Source organism: Pelodiscus sinensis, chromosome 1 (genome assembly GCF_049634645.1).
Source record: "Pelodiscus sinensis isolate JC-2024 chromosome 1, ASM4963464v1, whole genome shotgun sequence".
In the NCBI taxonomy this organism is placed as follows: Eukaryota; Metazoa; Chordata; order Testudines; family Trionychidae; genus Pelodiscus; species Pelodiscus sinensis.
The window spans coordinates 88,793,695-88,815,954 of NC_134711.1; the positions used below are offsets into that span (position 1 = coordinate 88,793,695).

The window sequence follows — 22,260 nt, forward strand, 5'->3', positions numbered from 1 at the left end:
CTTGGCATATCCTGAGTTCAATCCCTACTAATGATCATTGTAGCTCAGTGATGGGCAACGTTAGCTATAGTGAGATGAGTGGGCCTCCATCTCAGCGGACTGCAAGATGGCCGTAACCAAGATGATTTCCCAGGATAAGGTAGTTTTGCTAACTGCACTTGCATACTTAGAATTTGCCAGGTGTGCCAATTCAGCCATAACAGCACTTCGATTGGATCTAGAGGGAGTGTTGTGTGCAATCTGCATACACCTCACTTCACGTGCCTTTGCTTTATGTGCATGTCACTGTAGTAATACCCATTGGGGAAAAAAATTACGTGATGGAAACCAGCGCAATCTGGCAACCCCATGCATAGACGATGAACAAAATGTCTCAGGCCACACACAGAACCCCGATGGGCCACAGGTTGCCCACCACATCTGTAGCCCCTGTAAGTCACATGACGACTATAAATTTGAATGAAAAGATGAGAGTTAGTTGTCCTCAGGGCTCCTTGTAAAATGATGAATGCAGCCCTTAATCCCTCAGAGTACTGGGACCCTCTCATCTATGCCAGTAACAATCTAAGCACGGAAACTTACCAGGGCTGCTCCTCCTCCTGTCCCACAGTCCCTTTCCTGGCCTGAGGCTTCACAAGGGAATCCACAGCTTTCTCCAACAGATTCTCACAGAACGCCTGGTGAACCTGTGCTATGGGATCAGCTGGAAAGAAGAGAATCAGAATTTTGCTTTTCTCTTGTTCACAAGCCCAAGCCTCTCCAGATACTAGACCAGCTGGAGGAGGGAAGCAAATTCAAAGGCAGAAACAGCAAGAGCTACCCAGAGGGATGTTCTTGAGGGACAGGTGGAGGGTCCTGAAAGATCCCAAAAATTCAAATGTTTGACTTATTCAAAGTGACCCTTCATACTTTGATTGGCTTGTTTATTATTAGAGATCTAACCCTGCAGAGCCAGCCCACGCATCCCAATCAGAAGTACCACTTCACCCACACAAAAGAATGGGATATGGCTCCAAAGAGAAAGGCTCACGGTCACTCAGTCTCACTTCTTGAGAGAATGCTGCTGTATTGTGTGATGGGAGGACATAGGCAGGACTATGCGCCGAAACACACACAAGAGAAAATGAAGAGATAAAACTTGCCCTTTCAGCTGCTAACCATGGAGGAAGTTTCCTACACGCTCTTGACTGTGGGGAGAATCTTTTGAGACTAGATACTGTAAGTTGTCCAGATATCAAAGGAGAGAGAAGATTCCCTGTACAAGATGCTGGAAAACCATGCCTTCGAGGATGTCAGAAATACCGTGACTCTTACCTGGGTTCCTCGGGGCACAGTACAGGCTCTCCTTTGTAGCAGATTTCACTGTCCAGCTCCGTTCCACAAAAAATCTCTGTCCTAGCGGGTGGCACAGCCAGCGTAGGGAGTCGGGAATGGCACTCCGCTCTGAGCTACACAGGCTCTGGGCCTTGTTTAAGAAATAACTCTGGAGAAAAAAGGAGAATCCAGGGGGTGAGAATGGTGCCAGGAAGAACAGACATATCATGCATGTGGTTCAGTGACAGCAAGCACAGGGGCAAGATTCATTACAGGTCAGGCCTGAGTCATTCAAATTCAGTGTAATTGCTGGGCATCATAGTGAATCTGGAACCAGATACACAAGGGGGGGAAATGAAGGCCTGAAACCCCCAAACAACCAGGCAACTGACTCAGCTGACTGTTGGAGGAATTATGATAACATGCTTTAAAGTGACCAGACAGGAGAAAGGAGGCTACCTACCTGTCTTCAGTGTAAATTAAGCAGTGTGGAATCACAACAATGGAAGTCCCCAGTGACGTACAAATCAGTAGTGGGTTGGGGAGTCCATAGGAAGCCCTACTGGCTATTGATAAGAGACAGTGAACATGGGTGTGGGGGCAAAAAGGCATTTGAAATATCCAACACTTTGAGGAGAGGCCTCAAAGGGGCAAAGCTCCTGGTCCCTTCAGGTAAGGGGGGCTGAAGTCCCTGGAAATTGAGTTTAGGTGACAATGCCCCCCCTTAAGCAGGTTTCTAACTGGCTAAAGTTAAGTTTTAGTTTGAGAAGCGCATTTCTGTTTGCAACCCTTTCTCTCTATACCATATAGTTGGTAACGCTTAAATTTGTGTCAGTCTGGTAAACAAAGTTTGTTTTATTTCTACTATAACTCAATCCAGTGCACTGACTGAAATAAGAGTTTGTCAAATCCCAGTTTAATTAACGAGCAGTAGTGTAGGGTTTTACTAAAGGAGTGACTAACTGAACTGAGAGCATTCAGTAAAGGAGAAAACGTTTCTGGAACTCTGGAGTCAAGGTTCGCTGTTACTTGCAAGGACAGTGGACTGGCAGAGACCTAGAGTTTGCTGGCCAGGCAGACAAGCAGGTGAATCAGGAAGATGTCACAACTCAGATGCAGCAAAGCTCTCACTCGCTGAGGCTGAGATGGGGAACACAGTAACCTCAGTTCTGGGAACCCTAGCAGATTGTCATAGGGAAATCAATCTGGAGGAATTTGGGACAGAAAGCAACATTCCCTCTAATGTTTTCCATCCATGTGAGGAATAAATGGTGGTGTGTGTGGACATGCACTACCTGTGGACACACATCTCTCCTGGGTGGCTGTCCAAGTGCTCAGCTTCCAGAGAACACTGACTGGGAGGGTGCTGGGGTCACTGCTAGAAGTAACTGAGTGGGAGAAGACGGGGTTACACCTGCATGCTTGTAAGGTTGGCTGTTGTGTCAGGGATGGGAGATGGCAGCACAGCACTGAAGGCACCCAACCTGCAGGACAGGGGTGACAACCCTTCACTGGTCTGGGCTGAACCCCAAAGCATCATGACCCCCAAGACCTAACTGACTAACTAGAAGCATGCAGGCCTTCCCTGCTCAGAGCTCTGCTGGGAGGCACAGAGGAGAACAGTGGGACTCACTCACCGCCAGGAAGCCCAGCTTGCCTCCGCAACGGGTTTTCAGGCCAACAGCAGCAGTCAGGTGGATCTCTGCCATCATGCTGGGTGGGATCTTCTCCTCTGCACTCTCAGCCAGATTCACAGCACACAGGGCCATGTGCAAACCTGAGTATGCTGAGCTGGATGGAAGTTTACCTGTGCCAGGGAGAGAAGAATAATTCACCTCTCTTGTATGGTGACCATACAAAAGCCATCCTAGTGTAATACATACAATTATGATGCTTCTCACAGCCTGCACCCTACATTGACTGGACCCCCTTGGCAGAAAGAGTTTAGAGTGCCACAGGCATCACGACCAGCTCTCCAAGAGCCAAATAGCCATGAAAGGAACGAGACGGAGTTTTGCTCTGCTGCACGCATCACTGGAATCACCAGCTTCCTTTGGGGTCCAAACCTGGACAGGCATTTGAATAGCATGATCCAGAAGCGTAGGGAATAGCTATGGGAGGCCCACGGTGGCCTAACAAGCATTAATGTGATAAAAGTGAGAAAGGGCAGCTTAAACTACACATCAGCGGTTTGTTAGACCATGAATTATCCCCCCCCTCCCCCGCATCCCCCTTCTGTTCTGCAATGTGATTTGTCCTTTTCATATTTGTTCATTTTTTTAATTGTATCCTTTGGTATATATGGTTGTGACTATTTTCTTCCACTATTTGATCTGAGGAAGTGGGTCTGGCCCACGAAAGCTCATCATCTAATAAACCATCTTGTTAGTCTTTAAAGTGCTACATTGTCCTGCATTTTGCTTCATCTACCCAAAGTAGTAATGGAAAGCTCCATTCACCACATCATGCTGATCCCAAATGCTGGCCAGCGATCGTGTACAGACATGTCAGTAGGCTTCAGCAATGTACCACACCTACAGGCAGGTGCAAGCAGGAGAGAGTGCTGGTGTCTGCTAATCTACTCCCCCAGTCTCTGGCTTTAGGTCTTCTTCTAAGGGGATTAGTCCTGCTCATGTGACAGGAGTGAATTTGAGCTCAGGATCCCCACTAGCAGCAGTGCACCCGGACAAAACTCAGGTCTGCTCTCAATTGGCTGCTGCATGGGCAAGTTCCAAGCAGCAGCCAAGACTCCAAATGATCTTTCTGCAGAGAGCACAGCGTCCGTCCCCGCTGTTCACATCTAGGAGACTCTCCACAGCCAGAAGGGCTAGAAAGAGTGTGCGTTTGTCATTTCAACCAACGCTTAGATTCTACAACTGTTAATGACAGCTGCCTGGGAAAGCCTCTTGCTCCCCAGAACAAGCCCATTTTTCAAGCTCACTGTACATGGATCGCTTAGCATGGGAGCCTGGCCAGAGGAGTGCAACAGCTGTGTAACAGCACATGGCATCACCACCACCAGCGCAGGGATGAGAGTCAGAGAAACCCCAGGTTTTATTGAAGAAACATGAATTTTGTCTGGCATAACCAAATCTGGAATTTGCCCAGTGTGCCAGCTAACTGTTGACTCTGGCAAAACGTGCCACGGGGAATTCTGGAGTCCATACCTGGTACAGTTACAACAATCGGGCTAGCAGGTTACCATGTGGTTAATCCCTGACCCATTTCAACACACCTCCATTTTGTGGTGTAGATGGGACATTATAACAGCTAAAGCCCTGGATGCGTATTACAGATCCCAGAACCCCAGAGGCGGTACTATAGCCCCAGGAGAGATGGTGTTTACCGAGTTGTCTCTTGAACGGCACTGTTCCCTTGGGACATTTCACATCAGTCTATGCGTAACTTGTCCCTGGAGCTAATTTGAGGAGAGCAGGCCAAGGAGCCCTTCCCTACACCCAGTGAGAAGGTACGAGCATCCTCATTCTGTCAGGGGAAGAGGCCTCTGCCCTTACCTGTGATGTGGAGCTGATGGAGCTTGTGATATGCCAGAGCTGCATCCCGAGCACTGGTCTTGGCCTCATCCTCAAAGCCAGCAGCAGCCTCTCTTGCTCGCTGTCGTTGTGAAGTCCTCTTCAGCAGCCAACGTACCAGCCCCAGCTTCTGCAGACTGTAGCGGATCACGTTCCAGGACAAGCTGCAGGCCAAGTCCAAGCGGGATGCAGGCAGCGCTCGACCCAGAACTGACAGGCAGATCTGCAGATTTGAGGCGGCAGCCGCAAAATCTTCCTGCAAACACAGTGGTAAATAGTTAAAGATCTTTTAAGCTAGTGAACAGGGCTGCACTGACAGCCCTAGAGACAACAGAGCTCTACTGACCCCAAGAACATGTACAGTGAGCAGAGGCAGGGCAAGCTTTTTCCATGTCCCACCACACGCACTGACGCCCCTTCCCCCCCCCCTCCATTGCTGGAGCCCCACCCCTCCAGGAACCAGTGAGTTGAATCTCCATGACCCAGGCAATCTGACACCTCTCAGCTGAGTGCCAGCATAGGCTTTTGGAGGACTCCTGTCCATTTAGAACTACACAGACCACTCAAGGCTAGCAGCTGCTGTCCATCAGCAAATCTCCGCAGACTTCAATGCAGACTGACACCAACTGAGGAGCTGAGCCCACATCTCTAGTACCTGGACATGCCAAGTGCTGAAAACTCGACAGACACACAGATGCTTGCTGGAGAGACAGCATGAAGTTGTGCCAAATCAGGTGGAAGCTTGGGCCCGCACTACCAAAACCAGCCCACTACTTCAGTGCTGGGGAGCAGTACAGAAAGTTGTCCTCGGGGGCAGGAGGGCAGGGGAACTGTGACAGTCATAAAATAGGGGGCCTATGGCGATGAGGGTGCAGTCATAGGAAACCAGTTCAGCGGGTTACGGGCAGCAAATTGGTGGTGTAAGTCTAATTCTTAATGAGCTCTATGTTTAAAAAACCCAAGCAGCACAGCTGATCCTTTCCTGGCCAAGTACTGAGTGAGAATGAAAACTGAATTCCCCTCTGTTCCCTAGAGGCTGCCCCATAAGGCAGGAGTGAGGCACAGATGCGGGGCTATCGACGGGAGGCTTACAACGCTGCTGTCTGTGCCATACATGGTTAGCTGTTTGACGTTTCATGCAGACGTGTGTCCTTTATCTGGCACCAATTCTCTCCACATTTTCCACTTCAATTGCACAGGAAGGTTAACCCTAGAAAAGCTGACAGACTCCCAAGTGCCAAGCCATCGGCACCTCCAAAAGAGGGAAGGGCAGGATTTGCTCTGCGAAGTGAAGGGTTGCTTTACCCTAGCCAAATCCAAGTCAGCCTGCTTGCGATGCCGCCAGAACATTACAGATGAGCGAGAGTGCAGCCGGGTCACTGGCTCTCCATGCACAAGGAGCTTTATAAACACGCTCAGGACAATTACACCGTTCACCAGCCAGAGCAGCAAAGTGGGCAGCACCCAGTCAAACCAGCCACCAGCACCTGGCAGAAAGAGAAATAAAGAGAAATCAGTCTGCATAGCACAGCACAAGCATGGTAGGCCATAAGTGACAAACATGTCCAGCCCTATCTCAACATGTCACTGTGACCCCATTTAAAATGCCCTGAATGTTGGAAAGCTTTGATTTTCTTCAAGGGACTGTTATTGACTTGTCTCCATCTGAGCAGAGACTCAGACATTGGCAACTTTAAAAATAATCTCATTGCACATTAATTAAAAAAACAAAACTAATCTTCCACTTGAGGGGAGGGTGGCACAAGTGGCTCTAGTGAAGAACTGGGCATCCCAGGATGTTCATGCCTAAAAGGGGCACAGTAAAATCATAGGACTGGAAGGGACCTTGATAGGTCATCAATCCAGTCCCCTGCACTCATAGCAGGGCTTAGCATTAATATTAATTAAACGCATGAAGGTAAGTTAGTACAATGTGAAGAGTGTATGGTTACAGGTCAGGGAGTTGCAGAGGTCCTTACAGGGTTCCTGGCCCTTGTTAAGAGTGCAGTTTAACACATTTCTGCATAGGCTGTTAAATACACCCCATAAAGCCAAACATTCTGAGGAGTACGGCCAAGTTAATGTTGTGGCAGGAGCCATGATGTCTGCACTATTTTCACTTCGTTTGCAAGTTATGACAAATGATCAAGAAATATATTTTTGAACTTCATTAGAAAGTTTACTCTTCTGGGAATAGAAAAGTGACTTAGTTCAAAACTCCCCGACATCTGTCCAGCTATAGTAGCTTGTGGTGGTGGTGGGCTATGCAAGGTGCTTTCTGGTAGCCTACTGGACTGTTTGATTTTACCACCTCCAGTTTCCCTCTTGTAAGATCTACTCATGCCAAAGCACTCACTAGTTCATCCAGGCCTCAGACCTCCCACCTCACCATGGTTCTGCTTCCTACTACAATACTTCGTAAAATAGGAGGCTTGACACACTCTGAAAGTCTCTTTCAGTGGTTACCTGACTTGATGCCCAGCACATTCCTTCCAGAGCCATGATATAAAGAGCTGTCCGATTCAGGCATCCCTCGGCCCTCCAGGAGGGATGTCAGGGGGTTGAAGGAGAGGCAGAGGAATGTGAGAGCACAGAGAAGTATTCGAGAGCGATCCACCATGCCAAGGGCCACAGGGGGAGAGTCGGGTTCATCTTTAACCTTCACAAAGGGCAGGGATGGAGAGGAAGAGTGAGAAGTGAAGTAATTTTAAACACTATAAAACAGCAAGAAGCCTGTGAGAGAAGAGAGAACACACAGGCATGACAGGGAGGGCATGAGTTTCCAAGTATTTGACTGAAGCCACCGAGAACTCTGGGGCAGCCTATTCTCACTAACAGGGGCCTAGAGTAGCAAAGTGACTAACCTGCACTCTGGCCCCCACCATTTTGGTTTCTTTGATTCCCTATGTTAGATCAGCACTAAGGTTCCATCAAAGCCACATGCAGCCACTCTGCCCTCCTGCACGTCCAGCATTTGACTCTCAGTGGTTGTGATGCCTGCAAAATCCTTTTATCTGGTAACATCTGGCAAGTGGTGAGTTAATGTTGCAAACTACTCGTGGGCTTATTGCATGTAGAAATTAGGCTCACAGCTAGCTTGTGTAAATACATGTTATAACTGTTAATTTATCCTCCCTTCCTTCATCTCCTATTTTAACTATGTTACTTGTCTTCAAGACTAAAAGCTCCTGAGGCAAGGTTTTTTACCACATATATCAGTACAGAGTCCAGCATGATACAGCCTAGGTTGGCTGAAGTCGATGTGCCACTGTAATACAAACAAACAAGAGCCAGCATTTGACTCTCCCCCTGAAGTAGAGCCCTTTTAGATGAGACTATGTCCCATTCTGGGTATCTTGCACCCTTTATGACAAATCTTTTCCTTGAACCATCTCTTGCCCTACAGAACCTCTGCATTGCCTGCAGCGCTACCCTTCAGAGCTCTCTCAGCGCTGCTCTTGACTGACCAGCAGCTGGCACTGTTGAGATAACAAGGAGCTAAAGTCCTGGCCATGACATACCCCTTGAGTGCCAAGCCATCCTGCTCTCCTGTTAACTACGATTACCTTTGCATCATCCAGGAGTGGACTTCCTGGCTCAGAGTCAATGGAATAGGGGGAGAAGCCCTCCTGGGACCCCGAGTCGGAGGCTGGGGGAGACATCAAGAGAACGTTTTGATTGAAGTCATCTATCTTCAAGTCTACATCATTGTCCACGAGACTGCTCAGGTCAATGCCCTTCAACAGCTCTGCGAAGATCAGAGATTCCATTTACTACATACCTCTCGCCCATCCCCAGTGCCATGGCCGCTCTGCTCAGGTGGCCACAGAAAGATGGGCCAATGCTGATTGGACTTCATACGCAATCATTCTCCATTGGCACAAATGGGCAGGAGGAACCACACGTTCCTGCTTCTTGTCCCATTCACGCCTGGCTCTGGTAACTTACTGTTTTTCTGGTTAGCCAGTTTCAGAACCATGTTCTCCTGTCTCAGCTTATGGTTGACCTGCTGTAGGTATTTAATGTAATCAATGGCCTTCCTCAGTACTCCAGATTTGTGCATCTGCATGGAAGCAACAGGAAAGCAGTGGCTAAGAGCAATTGCATAACCAGAGGCCCATCTGCTCTGAGCAGTGCCACCCTCTTCGCCATGCGACAGAGAGGGTAGAAAAATTCCCATCCTGTAGCATCACCACAGCCACTGAGAAAAGGAGAGATTACACTTTGAAAGGTTCGAAGCGGCTTGCTAACTAGAGAGGAAATCACGGTCTGAGAACTGCTGGGGTGAATTAACATTTATTGGAAACAAACCTTAAAACCAGTTTAAGAACCCCAATCAAAGTAACCAAGTAACCAAGTTCAGGTCTAGCCTTACTCACAAAACATACAAAGTTATGCATAGTTAGAAAGTAAAGGGTATCTTTTCAGAGGGCGCATACTCTGAAAGGTTAACACTAGGACCATTTCTCACTCTTCCATTGGCTCACTGGGAGATCTTTAACTACACACAATGAAAAATATTCGCCCCTCCAGAGGACACTGCTAGACTGAAAAGCACACAAGGCCTCTCAGATCCAGGTGATCCAAAGAGCTATGGCAGCACCATGTGTTTTCAAAACCCAAGTTTCCTAATTCTCTAGGCAACAGCTGACGACCTCACTAATACCAGAAGCAATGATAAAAATCGACGCTCTGATTTGCAAGAGTGATGTCAGCTAATAATGCAAATGAAAGAGCATCAACTTGAACTCAGCTCTTGGATAATGGCAAAACCTTTCACAGTGCAACTTTAGTGTTTGAACCAATATTCGTTCTCACAAACCAATGCAACAAGGAATCAAATTGCCCAGTTCCATGTAAAAAAGGTTTTATATTTCTACAACTTTCATTCCAAAGTTCTTTTGAGACAGTTTTAAAGGATGCAGCTACCCATCGTGGATATGCAGCCACCTAACAGCACAGAACAACTAAGAAAGAAAGAATACCCTATGAAACTACAAGAGAACTGTTTAGTCAGGCGGGAATTTGGCCAAAAAGTTTTTTTAACACAGCTAACTCTTACAAAGGGCTTAGGGGATTTTTAACCACCAAGACAGGTTAGATCATGTGTTTTGTTACCTAAGTTTCCAGTAACTGTGCCCCTAGTATCACAATGGAACAGTGAGTCAGAAATATTCTGATTCATTCATCTTCCTTGGCAGCCTATCATCCTGATCAAATAAATAATATTAAAAACCGCTACTATTAATAGCCTGCATCAGCTAAAGTCTCCCCAGCTAAGCAGTTGGGCAGGATTCTTCTTAGCTAACACATCTGAAGGTTAGATGGCTGCAGGCCACACAACCTTACTGACGTCAGCTTTCATCTCTTTACCTTGGCATCTGTTCCCATGACCAGGTCCTTCAGCTCAATGATCTTGTCATTTATAGACGAGCGATATCGCTTCTCAATGATATTATGGGTCGTTCTCCTCTCTCCTTCTTTGGGTGGTTCTGGCTGCTTGACCCCACCAGGCACCTGTTTGATAGGTACCTTTTCCTGTCCCATCATCATGGGCATTGTGGTCAAAATGGTCCCGTTGCTGCCAACTAATGTCTAAAAAGGCAGCAAAGAAGCAGCATTACTAGTAACAGCCAAGTTTTGCACAATATACGTGCCACACATGAAAAAGGAGTCTGATCAACATAGTGTAGAATCAGGAAACAAAAAGGTTATGCAGACCTAAAAATACACACAAAACCTCTCAAGATGCCCCGCCCCATTCCCAGGTTTAGAGTAAGATACATTGTTCTTACAATGTGATCAGCTGTGTCAATATCTGTAGGGAGAAAGTACAGGCAGTCCCCGACTTACGCAGATCCGACTTATGTCGGATCCGCACTTACGAACGGGGCTTTCTCGCCCCGGAGGTCGGGGCGAGAAAGCCCCGTTCGTAAGCTGCTCCGGTGCCCCTGGTCTGCTGGAGACCGTCTCCAGCAGACCAGGGGCACCAGGCGGGTTCCCGCGCTTCTGAGGCTTTGCCAGAGCAAAGCCTCAGAAGCGCGGGGAACCACCGCTGCTGCCGCTTCAGTCTGGGTGCCTGTGGTCTGCTGGAGATCGTCCCCAGAAGACCACAGGCACCCAGACTGAAGCGGCAGCAGCGGCGGTTCCCCGCGCCTCTGAGGCTTTGCTCTGGCAAAGCCTCAGAGGCGCGGGACCCCGCTGCCGCTGCGGCTCTGCTCCCCGTGTCCCTGGTCTGCTGGGGGGGGGGCGCAGCTAGTGTGCTCCCCCCCCCCCCCCCCAGCAGACCAGGCTTTTGTTTTGGACTCTGGGGCAGAGCAGCTGGGGCGCTGCCAATTGGTCCTGCAGAGCCGCTCTGGGCACTACTGGACCAACCCAGCAGCACCCCAGCTGCTCTGCCCCAGGTCCTGATTCAGCCGCTGCTGGTCAGTTTCAGCAGCGGCTGAATCAGGACGCCTGGGGCAGAGCAGATGGGGTGCTGCTGGGTTGGTCCAGTAGCACCGAGGAGCGGCGCTACTGGAGCAACCCAGCAGCACCCCAGCTGCTCTGCCCCAGGCGTCCCCAAGTCAGCTTCTGCTGAAACTGACCAGCGCTGACTACAGGAAGCCCGAGGCAGAGTTGCTCTGCCCCGGGCTTCCTGGAATCAGCTGCTGATCAGTTTCAGCAGCAGCTGACTTGGGGACGCCTGGGGTTCTTAAGTTGATTCTGTATGTAAGTCAGAACTGGCGGTCAGTTTCAACAGGCTGAATCTGGACGCCAGTTCCGACTTACATACAGATTCAACTTAAGAACAAACCTACAGTCCCTATCTTGTATGTAACCCGGGGACTGCCTGTACTTCATTCTCCAGATTCTTGACCTAAGACTTTTTACCAGTATCGAGTCACTTTAATTTGCAGAGATGTGAAAAATAAATATTGGATCCTGCTGGCTTCCAGGATCCTTTGTACCAGTGGTCCCTAACGCGGTGCCTGCGGGTGCCATGGCGCCCGCCGGGGCATTTATGTGCGCCCGCCGAACATCTGGGCTGGCCCCGCCCCCAGCGCATGGCACATGCGTGGTGCGGGCCCCGGGCGTGTGACGCATGGGTGGCTCCTGTCCAGAGCGCGTGGCACATGCGCGGTGCCAGCCCTGGGCTCAGGGTGCGTGGGTGGCCCCCACCCCTGGGTACGCAGCGCATGCGTGGCCCCACCCCCAGAAGCACGGCATGTGAGCGGCTCCGCCCCTGGGCACCTGGCAGCCACGAAAGGTTGGGGACCACTGCTTTGTACTAACCAATGGATCACCAAAACCACCCTTATACTATAAAAAATAAAGCTTTGTGAGAATCCCTTTGTAGGAGAAGTAATTCCACCAGCTAACAAGTATGGCCCAAAGTTTCTATTTTATTGTCCCTTTTTATCCGTGTGCTGCTCAGCCAGACGGCCTTTTGCAAGATGGAATTGCAAATCTTTTTTTTTTTTTTTTTTAAACAAGAAGCCAATATTCTCCTGACAATTCTATGTACAGTTTGCTACAATCACCCAATATGCCCAGCTACCATGCCATAACAAGTCAGTGGATAATCTAGGCTTGCCAATTTGTCTCCAACAGTGGATGCATGGGGAGAAAAAGAAACCCTCTCATCATGAACCAGCCTATGCAATTCTAGAACCACTTCAGGAGAAAGTTTTTCCTCTGAGTAAGTGATCCGTTCAAGCCATGAAGCATGCCTGACAGCTCCTGTAATCACTAATACAGTGAAGTGTCACTGAGGATGCTGTTCACATGGACATCTGTTTTTTAAATTTATCATGCCACTTGCCTCAATAAAAGACAGTTACCTGTTCTTGCAACTGGTGTTCGAAATGTGTTGTTCACATCCATTCCTATCAGGTGTGCATGCGCCACGTGCACGAGAGTTGGAAACTTTTCCCCTAGCAGCTTCTGTAGGGTCGGCTGTGGAGACTTCTAGAGTGACGCCGCTATATCAGTGCATACCACAGCCAACTCTCCCCTCCCTCAGTTCCTTCTTGCCAGCTACTCTGATAGTAGGGAAGGAGGGTGGGTATTGGAATGGACATGAACACCACATCTCGAAGAACACCAGTTACAAGAACAGGTAACTGTCTTTTCTTCGAGTGCTTGTTCACATCAATTCCAATCAGGTGGCTCCTAAGCTGCTACCCTATGGAGCATACAGATCAATTTTGGGCATAGGACTCTTACAGATTGTGCACGATTTAAAGCCAGGGCTGTTAGGAATGCCCCACAGGGGCTACAGTTCCTGAGCACTTGCCCTCTATCTGTTGACTCTGAAGACTCTGCTTACACGAACGAAGGTGATAATGAAGCGTTATAGCCAGGGACTAGAATCGTGCCAGGGCAAGAACTAGAAGTTCCAACTTTGCCATTGACGGTAAGAAGGAACTGAGGGAGGGTAGGGTCGGCTATGGTATATAGCCACTCTGGATCTCCACAGCTGACCCTACGGGAGTTGCTAGGGAAAAGTTTCCAATGCTCGTGCATGCAGTGCACAAACACCTCATTGGAATCAACGTGAACAAGCCCTTGAAGAATATCCAGTAGAGGCAAGTTTCACAGATTATGCATAAAGGTTCCTTTCAGCTAGTTTAAGTTTGCAGCCTTGTAATTATGAGTGCTCTCTTGTTCATCTGAGGTTTAAAATGGCAGTGGATTATTACATCATGTTCCTCTCTGCTAAAGCAGCAACAAGGTAAACAGAAGCCAACCCTTGGTCTTTGCTCTCTGGTCAGCAGAGACAGTCAAAAATGCACAAAACGCATGTGTAGCCTTGGTTGAAGAGAGAGGCTATTCTTCTCGGGCATACCCAGGGCAGCACTCCAACTCCCTCCCATTTTAACTCTCACAGAACATTAACAAACACTCAAGCTCATCTCATCTAAAAAAGTGGGTTTGCCCATGAAAGTTCATGATACTATATACATTTATTTGTTAGTTTCTAAGGTGCCACGGGACAATTTGTTGGTTTTCACGTTACAGACTAAAACGGTTATCCCTCTAAGACTTAACAAAAGAGAGGCAAAAACGTAGAGGAAAGGTTCAGACCAGTACCTGCAGTGCTGTTGTCTGAATAGGAGTGGTCAATGCAGTGAGGGCAGGGTTATGAACTGCAGCCATAACTGGATTACCATCTGCTTTCAAAGTTGTCAAGACAAGAGAATCTGTCTTTATGATCTGAGGCTGGACCAGAACCTAGGGGGTTACAAAATGGTGATACACACAGTGGGTGAACAACAGGAAATACAGCTCATCTACAATAACTACACACTTATACCAGACTTATATCCATGTGACTGCATGAAGACTTAGTAGGTGGCAAAAGTCCAGGATTTGTAAGCCCTATTTGCCTCAAACAGGACTTTCTCCAAATGTGTTGAAAGTCAATGCAAACTCCACAATGAGACAACATGTATGTAAAGCTCGAAGACAGGAAAGGAAGGACCAAGATAGCTAGTGGTTTTTCAAGTCATGTCAATTTCTATGGGGAAATTAACATGCAAAAATAAATGGATGGGAATAAGTCTCCCTTCTACAGTGGTTGCACCTATAGCTGGCTCCCCTGAGAACATGACTTATTTTAGTGGGTGAGCACTCAGTAGCTAACAGGGCTAGACAGCCTCTGGCAGCCACCTGGTTTGAATACAAGCCTTGGTAGTACTAAAGATCTTTAGCTATCTAGACACCTATTGGAAAAACAAATACAGCAACACACAGTATCATCAGTAAATTTCCTGAAACATACTGGAGACAAGCTTTTTATTTCAAAAATTGAATGACATAATAGGTGGAAATCATTTTAGATTTGATTCTGATCAATAGGGAGGGTTTGATTGTGAATCTAAGGTAGAAGACAATTTTGGGTGAGAAGTGATCCTGAAATAAAAGACTTCATGATTTTTAAGGAATGAGCACAACAGAACAAGGACAACCGACTTTAAAAATCTGCTTCTCTGAAAACTCAGAGCTGGCCCATGGGAAGGCCATCTAAGGGATAAAGAAGTTCAAGACAGCTGGCAGTTTCTCAAGGAGACAATACTAAAGAACTGCAAGCTATCCCAATGCAAAAGGAAAGATAGGAAGAATAGTAAGTGGCCAACATGGCTCCACTAGGAGCTCTTCAAAGAAATGAAAAGTCAAAAAGGAATCCTAAAAATTGTGGAAATATGGACAATGGGTAATGAGGAGTACAAAGAAAGCACAGACAGGAAGAAAAAAAATCAGAGAAGGGCAAGGCACAGAATGAATTACACTAGCAAGGAAGGTAAGACATTAAGAAGAAATTCTTCAAACACAGTAGGAGCAAAAGATAAAGGAATATATAGGTCTTCTTAGCAGGTATGGGGAGGTAAGTGATGACTGATGTGGCATTCCATATTCTTTAAGAAATAAGCTTATACTAGGAATATGTCTGAGATGTGTTTTATGCAAGATAATCCATATAAGGTATCATTGGACTAAATAGGATTCTCTCATTCACATGCAGCTATCATTTTTGTATTTGAAGTTAGCTGTTTGTGAATCTGCATTTCATATTTGCAAGTTTTGGGTCACTCCCACTGCTGACACTTCAGGGACTACAATGGAAAAGCCAAAGAGATCCAATGGCCCACGAGCAAGGACAATGGATTGGGAAATGTTTGGTCTTCCTGTGGATATGCTATAATGCTACTGACTCATGGACAACACAGTCAGGTGATCTGGTCACCTGATACTAACCTGCATGATTGTTTTTAATTTTGCTTGCCCTCTGCCTCCCCATCCCAAAGAGATACTTGAAAACACCTGGAAACAAGAGGACTGTAAGGCTACAGCTACACTGCAACGTTATTTTGGGATACCAGAGCACCCCAAAAGAGCTATCCTGTGTCTTCACAGCAAACCTGTTATTTCAAAATATAACGGCCTCACTATTCCAACATCCCTGTAAACCTCATTCCACGAGGAGTAAAGGACATTTGGGAATAGCGGGCTATTTCAAAATTTGGCACTGTGTAGACAGCGCCAAATTTCGAAATAGACTATCTTGAAATAAGTTATGCAATTTAGAGTGTGTAGATGCACCCTAAATGAAAAGGGGAGAAAGGTAGATACTAGACCCAGACTAGGGGAAAAAAACCACACTTGAGTGAAGGACTCTACCTGACATAATACATAGGGTGAAAAAATTATTTGTAACCAGTTTCTTTAGTGAATTTAGCTTAGATCATAGATTACTAAGAAAATAATACAAAGTATGCAATATGTTTGCCACTCTTGATCCATTTAAAATATGTCTTTTTATAGTTAATAAAAAATTACTTGGTTTATGTAGTTTCTTATTGGTGGTAGGTGATGTTGTGCATACCTTCTTCCATGTTGAGGGAGGAGGCAAATTTCATACAATTTTATGTTTGTACCCTAGGGAATTAAACACAACCTCAACAAATTAGAGAACTGTTCTGAAATCAACAAGATGAAATGCAATAAAAGACAAGCGAAAAATACTACACTGTAGAAGAAAAAAAAAATCAAACGCACAACTACAAATAGGGAACAACTAGCTGGGTGGGTAGTACTTCTGATAAGGATTCAGACAGTACAGTGGATCACAAGTGGAATATGAGTCAATGTGATGCTGCTGTGAAAAATGAATGGCATTCTGTATTGTTCTGCTCTTTTCGGCAGTTGTGAGGCCTCAGCTGGAGTAGTATACAGCTGTGTGTGTCACACTTTAGGAAAGATGTAAAGAAGCTGAAGATAGTCCAGAGGAGAGCAACAAAAATAGTTTAGAAAACCTGACTTATGAGGAAAGGTTCTGAAACTAGGCACTTTTAGTCTGGAGAAAAGGCAACTGAGGGGACCCTAATAATAGTCTTCAAAGATGTTAAGGGTAAAGAGGATGACCACCAACTGTTTTCATGTTCTCGGAAGGTAGGACAGGTAAGTAATGAGCTCTTCTGAAACAAGGGAGATTTGTTAGATACTTGGAAAAACTGTCTAACTATAAGAGTTGTTAAGCTCTGCAATAGGCTTCCAAAGGAGAAAGTGAAATCCCTACCACTGGGATGTTCAAGAACAGGATGAACAAACTCCAGTCAGGGATGGTCTAGGTGTACTTGGTCCTGTAGGGTGCTGGACTCAATGACTTCTCAAAGCCCCTTTCTGATCTGCATTTCTAGGATTTCATGATTTTCACCTATGGGCTGAGAATAAAGAAACTATTTCAGCCAAACTAGATAATCAGTTAACAGAAACTTCACTCAAATTGAAGCCAACAGTAAAGGTTGGTTACCCTTGACCCTTATTGCTTATTCCTTATTACTTCTCCAGTTTAGCAACTACTTCAACCATTCCTGATTCTGGCTGGAAGGAGAAATGGCATGATACAATGTAAATTAACCTCAGTAATTTCATTCAGTGTGTATCCTCTACCCCTAAGCACTTCTGATAATAGTAAAGGAAGAAAACAAATCCCTTTAGTCTTATGTGTATATTTTAAAAAAGAGATTTGATAGGAGTTGAAGCAGCACAGAAATACAGTAAAATGTTCCATATAGCAGAAGTTCACAGCGGAAAATTCTGTAGAATTTCACCAGTGCAAATGTTAACAGGAATAGCAGAAGCATATAGATTATTGGCAAACTAACCAAAAGTAGAAATAATTAGAAATCTACCATAAGCAGGGCTCAACAAATAATACAATCTATTTGCTCCTGAGTAGATTGCAACCCAGAAGAGCTGGGTTCAGGCGATCTGCGCATGCACAGAACGATCTGCACATGCGCAGATCGCCGGACAGCGCAGCTGGCAAGCAGGGCTCGCTGCGGTTCGGCAAGCCCTGACCATAAGAGACCACTAGCATGAGATTTCTCACAGCTTGGCTACTTAGATATCATGTAACTACATAGGCAGGCTTTTAGGTGCTTAGTCAAACAGAACCTTGTGACGTTTGCCCAGTGCTACATCAAATCATGCTATGTGATGTGAAAGACACACCAACTGGTATGTTCACAACAAGCAACGCTTTTGCCTGGGGGAAATAAAGCAAGATGTCTTTGTACGGTAGAAAGCTTGGTTAGAATCACTTTCCACGCCTAACATCCCAGGATCCCAAAGTAAGCCCTGTGCCACTCAAGCAACTAAAACCTCAGCCAGCTCCACATAGAATCATAGAATCATAGAATCATAGGACTGGAAGGGACCTCGAGAGGTCATCGAGTCCAGCCCCCTGCCCTCAAGGCAGGATCAAGCTCCGTCTACACCATCCCTGACAGATGTCTATCTAACCTGTTCTTAAATATCTCCAGAGAGGGAGATTCCACCACCTCCCTTGGCAATTTATTCCAATATTTGACCACCCTGACAGTTAGGAATTTTTTCCTAATGTCCAATCTAAACCTCCCCTGCTGCACTTTAAGCCCATTACTCCTTGTCCTGTCCTCAGAAACCAAGAGGAACAAATTTTCTCCTTCCTCCTTGTGACACCCTTTTAGATATTTGAAAGCCGCTATCATGTCCCCCCTTAATCTTCTTTTTTCCAAACTAAACAAGCCCAGTTCATGAAGCCTGGCTTCATAGGTCATGTTCTCTAAACCTTTAATCATTCTTGTCGCTCTTCTCTGTACCCTTTCCAATTTCTCCACATCTTTCTTGAAATGTGGCGCCCAGAACTGGACACAGTACTCCAGCTGAGGCCTAACTAGTGCAGAGTAGAGCGGCAGAATGACTTCACGAGTTTTGCTTACAACACACCTGTTAATACAACCTAGAATCATATTTGCTTTTTTTGCAACAGCATCACACTGTTGACTCATATTCAACTTGTGGTCCACTATGACCCCTAGATCCCTTTCTGCCATGCTCCTTCCTAGACAGTCGCTTCCCATCTTGTATGTATGGAACTGATTGTTCCTTCCTAAGTGGAGCACTTTGCATTTCTCTCTATTAAACCTCATCCTGTTTACCTCCGACCATTTCTCTAACTTGCTAAGGTCATTCTGAATTATGTCCCTATCCTCCAAAGAAGTCGCAACCCCACCCAGTTTGGTATCATCTGCAAACTTAATAAGCGTACTCTCTATCCCAATATCTACATCATTGATGAAGATATTGAACAGTACGGGTCCCAAAACAGACCCTTGAGGAACTCCACTTGTTATCCCTTTCCAGCAGGATTTAGAACCGTTAACAACCACTCTCTGACTACGGTTATCCAGCCAATTATGCACCCACCTTATCGTGGCCCTATCTAAGTTATATTTGCCTAGTTTATCAATAAGAATATCATGCGAGACCGTATCAAATGCCTTACTAAAGTCTAGGTATATGACATCCACCGCTTCTCCCTTATCCACAAGGCTCGTTATCTTATCAAAGAAAGCTATCAGATTAGTTTGGCATGACTTGTTCTTCACAAACCCATGCTGGCTATTCCCTATCACTTTATTACCTTCCAAGTGTTTGCATATGATTTCCTTAATTACCTGCTCCATGATTTCCTTAATTACATGCCACAACCTGTCCTTAGATCAGCCAAGCAAGGAAGCCTGCTCCTGAACATCCACCCCGATGGATCCTGGGGGGATCCCCAAGTTCTGCTAATTGTGTCCCCCACTGTGTATATGCTGAGTGTGTCTATATTTATACTTACTGGAACTTGCTGGACCTGAGGAGCAGCTACTGTCTGGACAGTGGCAGGGGTTAGCGTTTGGATGGTGCCATTGGCAGCCTGTGTGAACACCCTCTGAGCCTGCACAGTCTGCACCTGCTGCTGAATGGTAACAGGCTGAACTTGGGAGGACGTCACCAGGCTCTGAACTTGAGGCTGAAGAACTGAAAAGGAGAAAATTGTAAATTGCAGTTTAGGTAACTCATGGTCAGCATTCATACAGGCATTGCCATTACTCTGTGTGTTATCAGACCATTCCCTTGATGGCTCAGGATCTAGCACAAAGATTCTGGGATGCACTGAGGACAAGTGTATGGCAGTGAATGGCAAGGTCATGGGAGGAAGAGGTTGAGCATCCTTTTGTCTGCTGAATGCTTCAGTTATACCCAAGTTCCTGGCCAGGGTTTCCATGTTACACTGCCATTAGTACTCCCTGTGATTTATCCCTTGCAAAGGGCCCTTAGCATTCTGAAATGAGAACAGAATGCAATGGAGAATTGTGACAACTGACCTTAATGAGAGCTCAGTATTTTAACCCCTTGAGGCAGGGATTTTTTGTTCTGTGTTTGAACAGCACGTGGGTCAGCGGTGTCCTGGACCATGACTAGGACTCCTAGGCACTAAAGTATGATGCTTTCCAATTAAGCTTTCTGGGAAGTGTCTTGACTCACCAAAAGCATTACACTGAGTACCTGAACTCTCATACCACACACCATCTCTAATTTTATTGCCCTGGATGCATAGTCAGCAGGAAGACAGCTCAACCATCTAGTGGCAAAGCATACTACATGTGAGAGGAAATGAGATTTCAGGTTTTGGGTTCATCCTTTGCTCCCACAGTAGGGAGAATTACAAAAGTAAACCATGACAATTTCTAAATCATCATCTACCAGCCTCCACAAGAATCCAGTACAAAGGTTTGTAGGGCCACATTTGAGGTGAGTAAGTGGAGAACAGTTACAAGTAGAACATATCAGGAGAGTTAGGAACTTATATGCTAGAGTCTTCCTTGACCATTGAATCTGAGTGAAAATACACTTAATTTAGACTGAAACTCGCCATGCAATACAAGTGATTTTTCACAGATCAGGTCATCAATTAGAATTACTGGGTATACAGCAGCCTCCAGAACCATCATGCCTAAGTTTTCTTTGAAAAATAGCCTTTCACATCTACAATACAAAATACAGCGTTCTGACCCTCCCCCCAAGCACAACCTTGAAAACTTGTGGCTGCATTCTGGTATATTAGAGGTTGCTGAATGATCCTGGTCTGGGGAGCAGAGCTGAAAGTTGGTGTAATCATCACAGTTTGCTGTTGGAGCTGGGGCTGAAGCTGGGGGCGAGGCTGAAGGAGCGGTGCAGATCGCTGAGGGGCAGGTGCTGTTGCTGGAGGCACTTTGACTTGCACGGCTTGTAGCTGGGGAGAGGCAGCGGTAGATGGGAAAGACTGCAGCTGTGCCTGGTTGTATGAGTTCTGCAGTGGATGGTCCAAGGTCCCACCACTGTTACCTCCACCACTGCTCTGGAACGTGCCACATAACTGCTCTGAGAACAAATCTGGAAACTCTCCAACCTGGTTGCTAACGAACTGCAGCATCTCTGAAAAGAATAAGAAAACATTTTTAGTAATGTTTCCTCTCCTCCATTAGGTCAGGATTCAGAAACTTATGTGAGTGTTAGGAGGACGGGGGCAGAGGTTCAGGATGATCCAGGACCAGAATAGGAGTGGTGGCTACATGACACTCAGGCCAGGTCTAAACTACACTCTTTTATTGGAAAAAAAACTATGCAAATTGCGCTCCATAATTTGTGTAACTTTTACGATTGCTTTTCCCAAAGAGAATTTTCCACCATTTGGCCCCATCTAGATGGTGCCAAATGGCAGAAAAGCCTCCTCTTTTGGCGAAGCTCTTATTCCTCATAGAATAAGGTATACAGGCCTCCCCAAAAGAGTATGTTTGCTCTTCTACAAAAAAAAAAGCGGAAGAGGAAATGCGTTCCCTGGATGCGGCGGAGTTTTTCCAGGATACCTCTAGATGTACCCTCAGCGGTATTTGCAGAAAGTAAAGGGTTCTATCTGGAACAGTGGTAGGGAGGAGGTTGCTACAGTCAGGAGTGACATGCAGAAGAGCAATGTAAGAAGCATCTGCAATAGCACCTACCCATGCTGATTTTGAATCCAACTGTTCTGTGACTCCCACACAAACAAGAATTAATAAAGGTATCTCCAAAAAGAGCACAAACATTAAAAAAAATTTTTTTAACCCAGATGCCTCCTAGGGCAATCAGATATCATATAGGAACAAAACATTTGCAGAGTGCCACCCCCACCAAGCTTTTAGGGAGCCATAAGAGAACTAATGGTAGTCAGTTATCTCATGATGCAATTCAGAAGTGGACAGATTTGGACAAAAATTCAGCTTAAGTTTAAACCTAAGGGGAAAGACAAAAACCTAGTGGATCCTACAGAGCTTTAGTTAGAGGAAGTAGTGGCCACATTTAGTTCTTAGCTTGAATTTTTTTAAAGAGACCTTTAGTTACAAAATAAACACGCCTTATGATATCTTGCACTACATGCTCCTAATAGGCAAGAATTCTACAGTAACCATTATTTTAAGGCAAGCATTGATCCACTGGTAATGAAAACAAAAACAAATAATTAAAAATCACTGTTCATTAAAATGATCCAACACCCAGGTCCATCCATTTTATCATGCAGAGAGCAATGTGTCCACAGGAC

At 46.0% G+C, this 22,260-nt stretch overlaps 1 protein-coding gene across 2 annotated transcripts in view; it reads right to left on the reverse strand.

The window, feature by feature from the left end:
- SREBF2 (sterol regulatory element binding transcription factor 2) overlaps positions 1-22,260 on the reverse strand; it is a 41,317-nt gene that overhangs the window by 13,130 nt on the left and 5,927 nt on the right. For both annotated transcript variants that reach the window (XM_075935950.1, XM_075935957.1), the window contains exons 2-13: positions 20,736-21,119; positions 19,501-19,682; positions 13,923-14,063; positions 10,221-10,442; positions 8,796-8,910; positions 8,414-8,595; positions 7,314-7,506; positions 6,153-6,334; positions 4,830-5,103; positions 2,952-3,121; positions 1,315-1,483; positions 583-703 (exon numbers count right to left, since the gene is read on the reverse strand). In XM_075935950.1, coding sequence (XP_075792065.1) covers positions 583-703; positions 1,315-1,483; positions 2,952-3,121; positions 4,830-5,103; positions 6,153-6,334; positions 7,314-7,506; positions 8,414-8,595; positions 8,796-8,910; positions 10,221-10,442; positions 13,923-14,063; positions 19,501-19,682; positions 20,736-21,119 — 2,335 coding nt within the window. The remainder of the gene's footprint in view (positions 1-582; positions 704-1,314; positions 1,484-2,951; positions 3,122-4,829; positions 5,104-6,152; positions 6,335-7,313; positions 7,507-8,413; positions 8,596-8,795; positions 8,911-10,220; positions 10,443-13,922; positions 14,064-19,500; positions 19,683-20,735; positions 21,120-22,260) is intronic.